Source organism: Pituophis catenifer, unplaced genomic scaffold (genome assembly GCF_029215685.1).
Source record: "Pituophis catenifer annectens isolate HBS135680 unplaced genomic scaffold, rPitCat1.0.hap2 SCAF_3, whole genome shotgun sequence".
Classification (NCBI taxonomy): Eukaryota; Metazoa; Chordata; class Lepidosauria; order Squamata; family Colubridae; genus Pituophis; species Pituophis catenifer.
The window spans coordinates 23,016,165-23,028,664 of NW_027256883.1; the positions used below are offsets into that span (position 1 = coordinate 23,016,165).

Consider the following 12,500-nt stretch of genomic DNA (forward strand, 5'->3'; position numbering starts at 1 on the left):
AGCCTAATGCCTGTGAAAAAAGCCAGGTCTTAATGGCTTTTAATCTCTATGTCAATAATAGTCTTTATTTCAGCGACCAGGTCATACATAACCACCATACCATATAGGTTTCTATGACTTAGATTGCCCACTCCTGTCTTCGAAGGAAGAAATTTTACTGATTGCTGAAATTAATTTGAACTTTTAAAGGCTGCAAAATAGGGTGAAATATTCTCAGAAAATATAAAGTGCCAAGGGAGGTGACGGAACTGAGGAAATAAACTAACTTTACAAAACTGTTTTTATTCCTTCACTGCAAACATTTCTAGATAGAAAAATAAAAAAAAGAGATGTTTGCCCCCAGCAAGAGACAGAATCTTTAATGTCTTGTTTTATGGATATATATTGTTGTTGCTCTTGGTGGTTACATTAAAACTAACAGAAATCTAACTCTGTGGTTATGATGTTGCTTTTCCCCCATTTTCCTATATGGTGGGAATATGAGACAGAAATTGTCTGAAGAGTCAGACTCCTCCAGATGATAGTGGCTGATCTCTCATAAGAGAGCTTTAAAAAATCCTTTTAAAAATGGGCATTGAAAGTGGAAACAACATATCCCTTGTGAGGAACGCATGACAGACAGTTAACTTATTTATTTCTAGTTAACACACTTCAGGCTTTCTGATTTTACAGCATTACATGTACTGAACCTCTTTAGTAAAGTGGGGGGTTTCTCATTTCAGCCTAACTGCTGTTAATTTGTTCCAAATGTTAACATTGCAAATAAGGGTCTGGTTACCATCTCAACATCAAGTTGATAATAAGAACAGAACTGATCAGCATCTGTTTTAGTTCAGAGTTAAAACATACTGCTGAACACTACAACATTTGGGCTGGAAGAACCTGGCCATTTCAGGGCCACCAAGCCCTCCCCCAAAGAACAGATCTCTCCCTAAACAGCATGTGTCATTATTTATTGCTTGATATGTTCACTAAAAATGGACTATCACGTTACTAATTTTGCCAAATTCAAAAATATGTAAACAGGCCAAAACCTCTTAGCATAAATTATGGAAAAGCGGTCTTAATGATAATTTTTTTTAAAAAAAAAAATCATGGCTCTTGCTTTCCGGACTTGGAAAAACATTTTTTTAAAAAAAAAAAGCACCGTAAGAGAAAATTTTGAAGTTTCTAATTTCATCTCTGCTGCAGGCAGCTCCTACCATAAATATATCATAGTATATTGGACACTGCCCCTTTGTGACTTGAAAACTTGAAAACAAGTTTAATATATGAATCCAAATTTAACCCCAAGATGAGATTTCAGCCCCTCCAAAGAGGAAAAGGGAAAAGGAGAGAGGATAGAGAGACAGAGAGAGAGAGAGATGCTAAAGTTTAACCAAAGTCATAACAATTTTTAAAGTGCCTAAGCTTTTTCAAGTGTTCCTGCATTAAAATTTTCTTTCTGGTAGATTTATATTTTGGAGATTTCCCTGAGATTTCCTTGCTTGGTTAATTGCTCTATTCATTTACATGAGTAATAGCAAGGAAGAAGTCCACGGAAGTGTGATAAATCTAAAACAATATAAGCTGTAGAATTTCAGTCACTGTAAGATACTGAGGATGCTCACTTATCTGAAGACAACTGCAAGATATGCCATTCTTTGCAACCGTCCCTTGGATAGATACTACTTTATTTACAAGATATATTTTTGCTTGATGAAAACCATCACAGCCAGCCAACCAACCAACCAACCAATCAAACCATGCTTTAGTTCAGCACAATGGGAAAACAGATGCAGTTGTAAAGTACTTTAGCTGTAATAGTTACTATTGAATCCATTACAAATCTGCATACATTTGCCTTTCTGAGTAAGTGGCAAAAAATTCACCACCACACAGACATGGACCCTGCAATAAAGAGTTTCTTAATAAAAGTGATATTCTTATAAATTATGGCAGTTGGACTTCAATAATACCTGGGTATTCATTTATTGCCCACTCCATGTTCTGTGGTTAACGAGTGCATTCAGCACTCTGTGTTATTTTATTCGGGAAGGAACTATTAAAAGGCCAGGACTGATAGGAGATGGAGTTAAATTGGATGACTTGCTGCTGAATTCCATGACCTCACAGACTACAGAACTGGGGAGAGCTGGCTTGGCAGTAAGATGTGGTAAATATTCAGGATGTTTCTGTTGAGCACAAGGCAAACATGTGCCAATACTGCAATGCAGCTGGTAAACATTCAATTGTTCTTTAGGGGTTCATTAATAGGAGTGTAGAGCCCATATTTCTAACACAAATATTATACATGCAATTTTGGTTCCACTAGGTAGTGCACCTCTTGCATAAATAGTATTATTGTACTGCCATTGCTAACTTGCAAGTTCTGAGTTGTAAAGTTTATTACTATGAAATCTTCTCTTACTGTATAAACCACTTTATGGCAAAGGACACAGTGATATTCTTGGGTGGATGGAAAATGCAAGCAAAGGAATTCTCGGTAGGAAAGAAAATGTAGTTAGGGGTTTTGGTCCTTCTGTTGTAAAATGTCTGAAGCCCACGTAACTTTATAATACAACACGCAGCAAACATGAATGCGGTCACAAAGACAATTGTGCCAAGGGAGAAATAAAATGAAATGTCTAAGGCTCTGTAGCAATATGAGACAACAGAAGCAAAATCGAATTCACCTACCACCAGGGTTGGGTTTCATAAATTTTAGCAAGGAGTTCTCTGCCCAGTTGCTGGGTGGGTGTGGCCATGGTGGGCATGGCCTAGTCAGCCTCCTGCACCACGGCAGGGGGTCGTTTTTGCCCTCCCTGGGCTCTGGAGGCTTTCCTCAAGCGAAAACTGCCTCCCCAGGTTCCGGAGGCCCTCTGGAGGCTGGAAACAGGCCGAACTTCCAGTAGGTCCGTTTTTCACCATCCCTGAGCCTCCACGCGTGCCCTGCACTTACCTGCATCCAAAATGGACCGCGTGGGGACTCCTGGGAGGGGCAGGGCGGGCAGGGCCAACCAGGAATGGGATTTGGGAGTTCTCTGAACTGCACAGAATCTTAGCTAGAAGTTCTCTCAAAGCCCTGCGAAATCCCAGCAGCCCATCCCTGCCAACCACCCAAAAGATAGATTGTGCAAATGATGGAACGCTATTTAAGTGAATTCTTCCTTCGTTAAATCCTTATCAGAACCCAAAACCTCAGCTAAGTATTTCTAGGAAGATAGAAAATATTTCAAGAGTTTTATTTAATACATTACTTTTGTAGACTTTTATACAATTAGCCTAGTTATAAAGTACATTAATGAAGTTGGACCTTTTTATATTGATGTATGCAGGGAATTGGATTATAGCTTGTGAGACATTTTTTGACATTTTTTAAATGGGCAGAAGTTTATTGAAGGAGAAAACAAGTCTGGTTGTTGTTTTTTTTAATCTTATTGGTTTTCTTCAGTTCAGTTCCCTTTGCATTAAGAGTCAAGCCTGATGAATCAATAATATACAAACAATAATTTTTAAAACTTGCTCACTAATAGGCTAAAATTGTATATTTCGTAATTTACGTTTCTACAATTTTTCCAAACAAAATATTTTATTTATGTGGCTGAAGCAAACTAATGAATGCTTAACCAATGAGAGGTTTGTCAAAAACATTTGAGTGTAAAAGGCAGATCATACTGAATGGCAATGCCCATTCCACAATGACTGAGAAACAGCCATTTTTATTTATTGATATAGATGTTCATTCAAGCTGCATACTGATTTATGTGCAGGACAAATCCCTTGAATAAAATTAACCCTGTAGACCTCTACTCAGCCTTTTTCTCTGCAGACAAGAAAATCTGGCCTGCCCCTTATGCTGCCAGAAAATACCTTTTTAATGATTTATGTCATAGCTTAAAATCTTGCCAATGCATCATTACAGTCCTCTCCCTTCCTTAGCTAGCCCTCATCATGAAGTCAGGGCCAAGTGAAACATGTTTCAAAAGCAAAATGCCCAAACTATGTGATTTAAACAGGAAAAGAGATGGGGTGTGGAAAACAGAATGCACTCATTTAACTGGTGATTAGTTTTCTGAAGCGGTTTTCCTAACCCCCTACCCTCTACAAGTGCCAAGTTCTGATTTGATAACAATCTCAGCTCAATATAGGGAATTTAGAAAGGGTGTTATGAGAAAATTAACAGCCTTAATGCATTTTTGCTATTAAAAATCTGCTGTTAATAGCACATCACTTATACTGTATCAATTAATCCTGGAAAAGTACATTTGAAGAAAAAATGTTTGGTTTACAGGTAATCCTCATTTAGCAAGCACAATTGAGACCGTCAACTAAGGGAAGTGGTCTCTAAGTGAAGCCACAACTGTGCTTATCACTTGATTTCAGTTTTCCTTTGCTTTAGACTTGAAGGGGTCATATTTTTTTAAATTTATACTTCATACTTCTCAATTGCCCATCTCCCTCAGAGGGTATATGCAAGAACTTGTCTCAAAGTTATTTTTTCATCATCATCATCATCATCATCATCATCATCATCATCATTATTATTATTATTATTATTATTATTATTATTATTACTGGAAATGGTCATTAAATGAGTCAGTCATTAAACAAGGACTACTTGTAATTAATTAAAATTAATGTGTTAATTTAAATATCAAATTGATTTCTAATCCTTTTTTTTTTAAAAAAAACCAATCCCTATCATTTATCAGTCAAATATGGATACAGTAAAAGTTTAAAACACATACTCTAATATATATTATTAATCCAAGCATTGTTTACATCTAAAATAAAGGTGGAAAAAAAATAAAATATACTGTAATTTAAACACAATTTTTGACTCTTCAGTCTGAATCCAACTTCGCAAATGAACTTTATCTGACACAGATGAAAAAAACTGTTGTCCTTTAACATACTTGGAAATGTGTTTTTGCACCTTGACAAGAATTTACCCCCCCCTCGACCCTGGGATATGTTCAATGTAATATTTTTTATGACTGAATGGCCCAATGAAACAATAATCCTTTAAAAAAAACTATATTTCGAACTGAGTTCCAGTTCCAGCCTTGGAAATACCTAGCTTGCTACAAGCAATTATTGAATCTTACAATCAAGCATCCCATAATTACTTTTGATCAATTATGTTGTAATGAATACATTTGATATGCACACTGACTGAATGGAATAAAGACTTAAGAGATTCCTACTTTGCCTGGATTCTCATTTTGCCTGACGGTATTCAATATCAAACACTTCCAATACATCTTAGATTTATTTAATCAAAAATAGCATTTCATATTCACTGGATTTACATAGGAAAGACTTGAGTGACAGAATCGTCAAGTTAAGAGATGCAATGAGACTATTCCATTCAAACAGCTGCTTGCGGTGTCCTACAACAGATCCATTTTGGAACCTATTATGTGTATTAACTCAATTTTGAGATAACTCAATTTTGAGACATTCTCAGATGTTCATTCTTTTGAACTACGTTCCTATTGCATGGAAATTGGCATTTGGACAAAGAATGTGGAGAAAGCACAAAGGCATTTTTAAAAATGAAGTAAAGCTGTTTGCTGTGGAGGAATGGGCAAAAATTCCTACGCAGCTAGCAAGTTATGGGAAAAGGGTGGTTGTAGTTATTGTAGCTAAATAGTTATGAATTTAAGGCAGTGATTACTTTTCCACACCAGCACATTGCATATAACTCCCTTTTTCTCCCTCCATAGAAAGCATATTTAAGTTATGCACAGATTCAGAAAATCTAAAAGGAAACAAATGCTTTTTCACAATATTTGAAAAGTTCCAAAAGAAAGCATGACTTATTCTCCCTAAAGCCTTTCTACACAGAAAGGCCAGCAACAGAATCAATAATAAACACAATTTGCTGTAAAGTGGGGATCCATTAGCAAGGCCATGAAAGAAATTCAATGTCTGACCATCCCCTGGAGTATATTTTTCTATATATTTTCAGATAGGAGCATAATAAAATCTCTAGAACTGGTCAATTTTGAAGAGGACCCAAGTAGGCAAAGTGCCTACTAAAGCCAGTTCAGCATGACTGAATTCCATTTTGTTCTTGCCTCTTGCCATCTTTTGTCTTTAATTAGTTTTATTGTAATTTCTTTTGACTGTTGTGAATTGGGTGGCATGCACGCTTAATATATTATCTTTATATATTTTTTAAAATTGTCTTCATTTATCTAAACAAATGGAGGAGCCATTTCAGCTACAGAATCAGCAGCATGAAAGTAACTCCATCAATAAGGCTTCGCTTAAAGGTGGTACTTAATCCATAATGTTCACTATTTTTCTACCATTTTATGAATCGGTGCTACAGTCATATTAATAGTATTGTGCAATACAAAATATTCAGCTGAATATTACTTGATCATTGTAGTGAACTTTTAAGTCTGATCCATAGTTCATGTTCCATAGGAGACTTCTATTTTGCACAAGTCTTGTAGACATCCACAAGTGCAATAAATAATCCTGCATTATCACTTAATTTATTTTTTACATCAAGTTATGGCTTAAACATTTGCTCTACCAGGTCTGAAGAGACCGATGTTCAATAGAATTTACTCTTTTTATTAACTGCAGTGAGTTTTCATCATAGAAGCAATAAATAGAAATCTTATATTTTTTTATAAAACATATCATTCAAGGTAGCAGCTTTTACTGACATGAAACCATGGTTAACATAATGAGGCATTTAAAATTAACTTTTAAGTCTGTGAGGACAGAATTTCAGTTATGGAGCTGGAGAAAAAGATCTATCACCACCGGTCATCCTTCTTAAGCTTTACGACTGAGTGATCTGGAGAGCCTCCAACATGTCTTCTACAGCTTTCAGTGAATACTTGGTCTCTTTCTTACTACGGCCAGCATACTATGCAAAACAAAATCAAAAAGTATATTTTTAAAAAACACGTGCAAATAAAGTACAATAGCCAAAGTTTCAATAAGTTTCAACAATTATAAAAAGCTTACTTATTTATTTAAAATTCATTTGAAATATATTTCAGCAAAATTTGATTATAAAGGAATATATTTTAAGCTCTACATTTAAAAAGGGATGGGGTGGCTCAGTGGCTAAGATACTGAGCTTATCGATTGAAAGGTTGGCAGTTCAGCGGTTCGAATCCCTAGTGTCACGTAACAGGGTGAGCTCCCATTACTTGTCCCAGTTTCTGCCAACCTAGCAGTTTGAAAGCACATAAAAAATTCAAGTAGAAAAATAGGGACCACCTTTGGTGGGAAGATAACAGCGGTCTGTGTGCCTTTGGCGTTTAGTCAGAGGCCACATGACCACAGAGGCATATTTGCACAGTGCTGTCTCTTTGCCTTTGAAACGGAGATGAGCACCGCCCCCTACAGTCAGAAACGACTAGCACATATGTGTGAGGGAACCTTTACCTTTACCTACATTTAAAAATGTTTAAACATTTTAAAATAATTACCAGAGGTGAGGAGTGGGGCAGTAAAAAACAGGCAAGAAATTGACTGTGATCATACCATTCATACTTTACACTCCCAATTTTCTGAGAATGGATGAATTTTATTTTGTCTATGTAACTGTAATATATTCTCAAATGTTAATAAATAAGAATGTCTATATATATATATATACATATATATTTATTTAATTAATGTTGCCCTGAATAACAGACTGTCTGATTGGAATATTTGTTTTCTCATAATTAATTTATTAAACATCTCATGAACCATTGACAAAGGGTAATATTACATTTGAAACAAAATTAAACTATTAACCCACTTTTGACCTTCTGAATATTTTTTAAACTTGAGGAATCTTGATTCTATAGCCTAAGATTTCAAAGAAAATAAGAGGAAACCAAAAGGTTATATTGCAATACTCTACTCTCTTCAGAAATTGACTGGATCCTGTGCATTTCAGTTTAAGGGAAAATAAAGCTGATTGCCAAAATGCATTCAGAAATCTTTGATTTATTCTATCTTTAAATATATTAAAAGAAATATAAGGTATTAAAAAGCTCAATTGAATGGCATTGGCATGATTGAAACAATAATATGCTATATTTTATTCTGGTGCAACACAGACACAGAGAAGTCTTCAATATAAGTTACCCAGCTATACTTTAGTTTATTACATTATGTTTTATTACACCACTGTAGCTATACATTTTCTCTCATACAGCTATACCACTAGTATAAACGGCTGGTGAAGACATGCCTCTAAATTATATAAATTCTGTAATTTGGCATGCTCTTTAGGTGAGATGTTTGTGTGTGCTTTAAATCTATACCATATGGCTAGAAAGACACATCTGAGAATGCTCCCACGTCTCATTAAATTACAGGAAACATTGGCAAAACAGCCCATCATTATCAACTCTTCATGAGTGTAAGAGTAATCCTGTAAGATCTGATCAAGGGTTATAGAATCCAACATTCTACTATGCAATAGCTAATAAATTATTTTTAAGAGGCCAACAGCCAAGATTTGAGGGTAAAAGGATACACCCTGCTCATCTTACAGCAATTGGTACTGTAAAATAGATTATACTGCCTTACCAAAGGTAGTGGTTCAGTTCAACCATTCGTCTAGGGCAGGGGTGTCAAACTCGATTTCATTGAGGGCCGCATCAGGGTTGTGTTTGACCTCGGGGGAGGGGGAGGAGTAGGCGTGGCCATGGTGGGTGTGGCCAGCTCATGTCGGGGGTGTCTATGGTGGCCTCAGTTTTCGGCTGCAACAGCCTCCTGCAAGCCTTTGCCAGCGAAAATGGAGCTTGGGAGGGCCGCTCCATTTTTGCTGGCAGAGACACTGTGGGCCAGTCCTTCACTGTTTCCAGGGATGCCCCGCGGGCCGGATCCGCCCCCAGGCCTTGAGTTTGACACCCCTGGTCTAGTGACTGTTTGAAGTTATGATGGTGCTGGAAAGAAGCAACTTAAAAGTGGCCCTCACACTTGTGACTACTGCAGTGTCCCCATGGTCATATCATGAGCCCAGTGCTTAGCCACCAGCCTGAAATTCTGTCAACTGCAGTATCCAATGGTAATAAGAACATCATTTCTGATCTTCCCAGCAAGCTTCCAACAAGAGCCCTGGTAGTACAGTGGTCTAAGGCACCCTGTTATTAAGCTGGTTATTAAGACCAGCTGCCTGCAATTACTGCAGGTTCGAATCTCGCCAAGGCTCACGGTTGACTCAGCCTTCCATCCTTTCTAAGGTAGGTAAATTGAGGATCCAGTTGTGGGGGCAATAAGCTGACTTTGTATAAATATACAAAAGAATGAAGGCTATTGCTTAGCGCATTGTAAGCCGCCCTGAGTCTCCGGAGAAGGGCGGCATATAAATCAAATTAAAAAAAAAAAAAAAGTAAAGTCAATAAGGAAGCTGGAAGGAGGTCGCAGGTTGCAAACATATGTCTCACTTAACGACCAATTGAAAAAGGATAGTAAAACTGGATATGGTCCCATGATGTCTTGCCTAATGACTGTACTACTTACTAGTGAATTTTCCAGTCCCTATTCTGGTTGTAAGCTGAAGACAACCTATACCTTATAATGTACAGGTAGGTCTCGATTAATGCAGTTAAGGAATCCTATGAAATGATTGGATTATTCAACATGCACTGTTCAAAATGATATTTCTATGGAAAAATATGGTAATTGGATCCAGCTCACCCGAAAAAGGCAATGAAAAATTTTAAACATAAATTTTTATGCATGTATTAAATAAATTAATAAAGTGAAGGATAAAAAAAAGTACTTATAATTTAAATGTATGGTTAATCAAGTCACAGAGTAGTTTACAGAAAGCAAAATTTTAAAAAAATCCACTGTAGATTTAGGTATTTCAACATCTCATCCTGTTTTAGTGGTGCTATGACCACGTTAATGTCACTTAATTATATAAAACTTTTGCTCTAATGTGATGACAAGACTCGTCTTTTACAATTTTTTTGTGCCATCAAGTCAATTTTTGAATCCTGGCAGCTGCATGGAAAAATTTGGTAATAAATTTATTCATATTATTTCCAAATTGTACCAGAGGGGTACGGCAAGAGTGAAGGTAAATGGTATATTTACACAAGATATAAATTTGGAAGCAGGGACAAGACAGGGTTGTCCTCTGTCTCCGACCCTATTTTTATTAGCAATGGAAATTTTAACAACTTTGATTGAAGAGAATTCAGAATTAATAGGTTATAAACAGAGCTGTGGAGTCGGGAGATAAATGTTCCGACTCCGACTCCGACTCCTCAGTTTTTTGTACTTCCGACTCCGACTCCGACTCCCCGACTCCGACTCCTCTGTATTAATATGCGAATGTATTTTATACATTCCTTGAAGGAAAGAAAGGCAACATACATGTCATTACCACAGGACTACTGGCTGGGAAGCCAACAGTCTACTGTATTGAACAGTTTAAGCAAAAGACAAACACAATGAAAACAACAAAGTTTTATTAATTTTTTTTTATTAATTTAATTAATCAAGTTGCTGGATAGTAGCAGCAGGCATAAACATCAGGAACAGGAACTTTACCAGTTCAAAAATACAAACCACATTATTTGGTTGTTTTAGAACAAAAACAAAGCTTATCTATATGAACCAAAAACAAAATCTGTAAAACCTAGAAATGGTTTATATTAATCTTGAAATGTAGTTATAGGCTTAGCAAATGCAAATCAATTCAATGTAGAGTTCTAAGGAAGAGAATTGCCTCTGCCAGATCCTCTTTCATAGAGGCTCTTAAGTCAGACTTTATTATTTTTAGGGCTGAAAATAATCTTTCGACACTGACTTGGGTGGGTGGCATTGCAGTAACTATTCTGGCCACATCACTAACGATCTCTGGATAAACAAGGATGGCTTCTTCAACAGTAAGTTTTGATGAGCGATCATACTTTTCAACTTCTTTTAGTGCTTTATAAAACTCCTGTTGGAATTTTTTTATTTGGACATTTACTGGTTCTGTAACGCTTATGCGACGTTGCTTTCCTTTAGCAACTTCCATTTTGTCTAAGAAGGAATCAAAGTCTAATTCTTCGTTTGAAGAAGATGATTCTGAGTTACCACTATTGCTTAAAAGAACTCCATCCTCCTGTGGAGGTATTTCAGGTCGTAATCCCTTCATGCGAACTGCTACATCATAGAGGGCCTTTTTCCCAGTAGCAATCTGTTTACTGTTCAATAAAAGTCGGCTCATTGGGTCGACATAAATAGCCGCTAACAAGATTTCATTTTCCAGCAAAAGACTCTCTCTTTTCATCATTGAAGATGCAATGCCCTCAGCTATTAACCCTCCATTTTTGTTCAGGCGATATAACAGGCTCTTCCATTCCAAGAGGAATTTACCCGGGGTTAGATCATCACATTGCAACCTCTTGGTGACAGTGAAGGGGTGAGAAAGAAGGTTCTCCAGCTCTTTTGTTTGTGTCCACTGGCTTGCAGTTAATGCAAGATTTTCATTGTCCATTTCTTCTATGAAGTCTTTAAGTTCAAGCAAACGCTTCACCATTAAATAAGTGCTTCCCCAGCGAGTTGTTTGATCCAAAATGGCTCCTTTTCCTGCACGTCTTTTCAAAATTGCATCTGTTTTTGGGGCCCTGGCTGCAACAGTTACTTGCCGTAATTTGCCAATTAATGTAGCTGCATGGCGATCTTTTAATCCATCTCTTATGGCAAGTTGCAGTGTATGAACAGCACATCGCATATGATGAATAGTAGCAAGCTTCAATGCTTCTTCAACAAAGTTGTCTAAAAAAATGTCAGCATTCTCTTCAGTTTCTAAACTTTCTCTAATACTTGCAGAGCTGTCTTCCTCTAAGTCTAATATCTGTTTGATACCTTCTTCATCTGCCTTCATCTTCTCAATTGTGCTCAACATGTTAGAAGCGTTATCTGTCACAACACATAAAATCTGTTCCTTTTTAATTTCAAAATCTTCTAGAACACCCTCCACTAACTTCTGAAGGTAATCACTGGTGTGATGTGCCTGAGTGTCCTTTACTCCGAGGGTCCGTGTTATTGTTTTGTTATTTTCATCCACAAATCTAACATTAATAGCGAAATAATTGACTCTGTGACGTGTGCATGCATCCATTTTAAGGAAGACAAAACGTCCTTTCATAACTTTATGTTAGCAGCCTTTTTGCCATTGTTTAGGATGCCTCCGGAGTCGGAGTCGGAGTCGGAGTCGGTGCATTGTTTGCCGACTCCGACTCCGACTCCAGGTACCCAAAATTTCCTCCGACTCCGACTCCTCGACTCCGACTCCGACTCCAACTCCACAGCACTGGTTATAAAGGCGTCAAAGTTAATTTATATGCAGATGACACTCTTGTCATTTTAAATAATATTACAAATGATATAAAAAGAGTTCAAATACATTTGGAAGAATTTGAAGATATGACTGGTTTGAAAGTAAATTGGGCAAAATCAGAATTATTAATGGAAATTGATAGGGAAAATAAATTAGAAAAATTACAAAATCAATTTGGAATTAGGATAAAGGATAATTTAAG

General features: G+C 36.7%; 1 protein-coding gene across 1 annotated transcript in view; it reads right to left on the bottom strand.

The window, feature by feature from the left end:
- Nucleotides 1–6,490: 6,490 nt before the first annotated feature.
- EMC2 (ER membrane protein complex subunit 2) overlaps nt 6,491–12,500 on the bottom strand; it is a 43,185-nt gene continuing 37,175 nt past the window's right edge. The window contains exon 11 of the mRNA XM_070940375.1: nt 6,491–6,874. Coding sequence (XP_070796476.1) covers nt 6,788–6,874 — 87 coding nt within the window. The 3' untranslated portion in view covers nt 6,491–6,787. The remainder of the gene's footprint in view (nt 6,875–12,500) is intronic.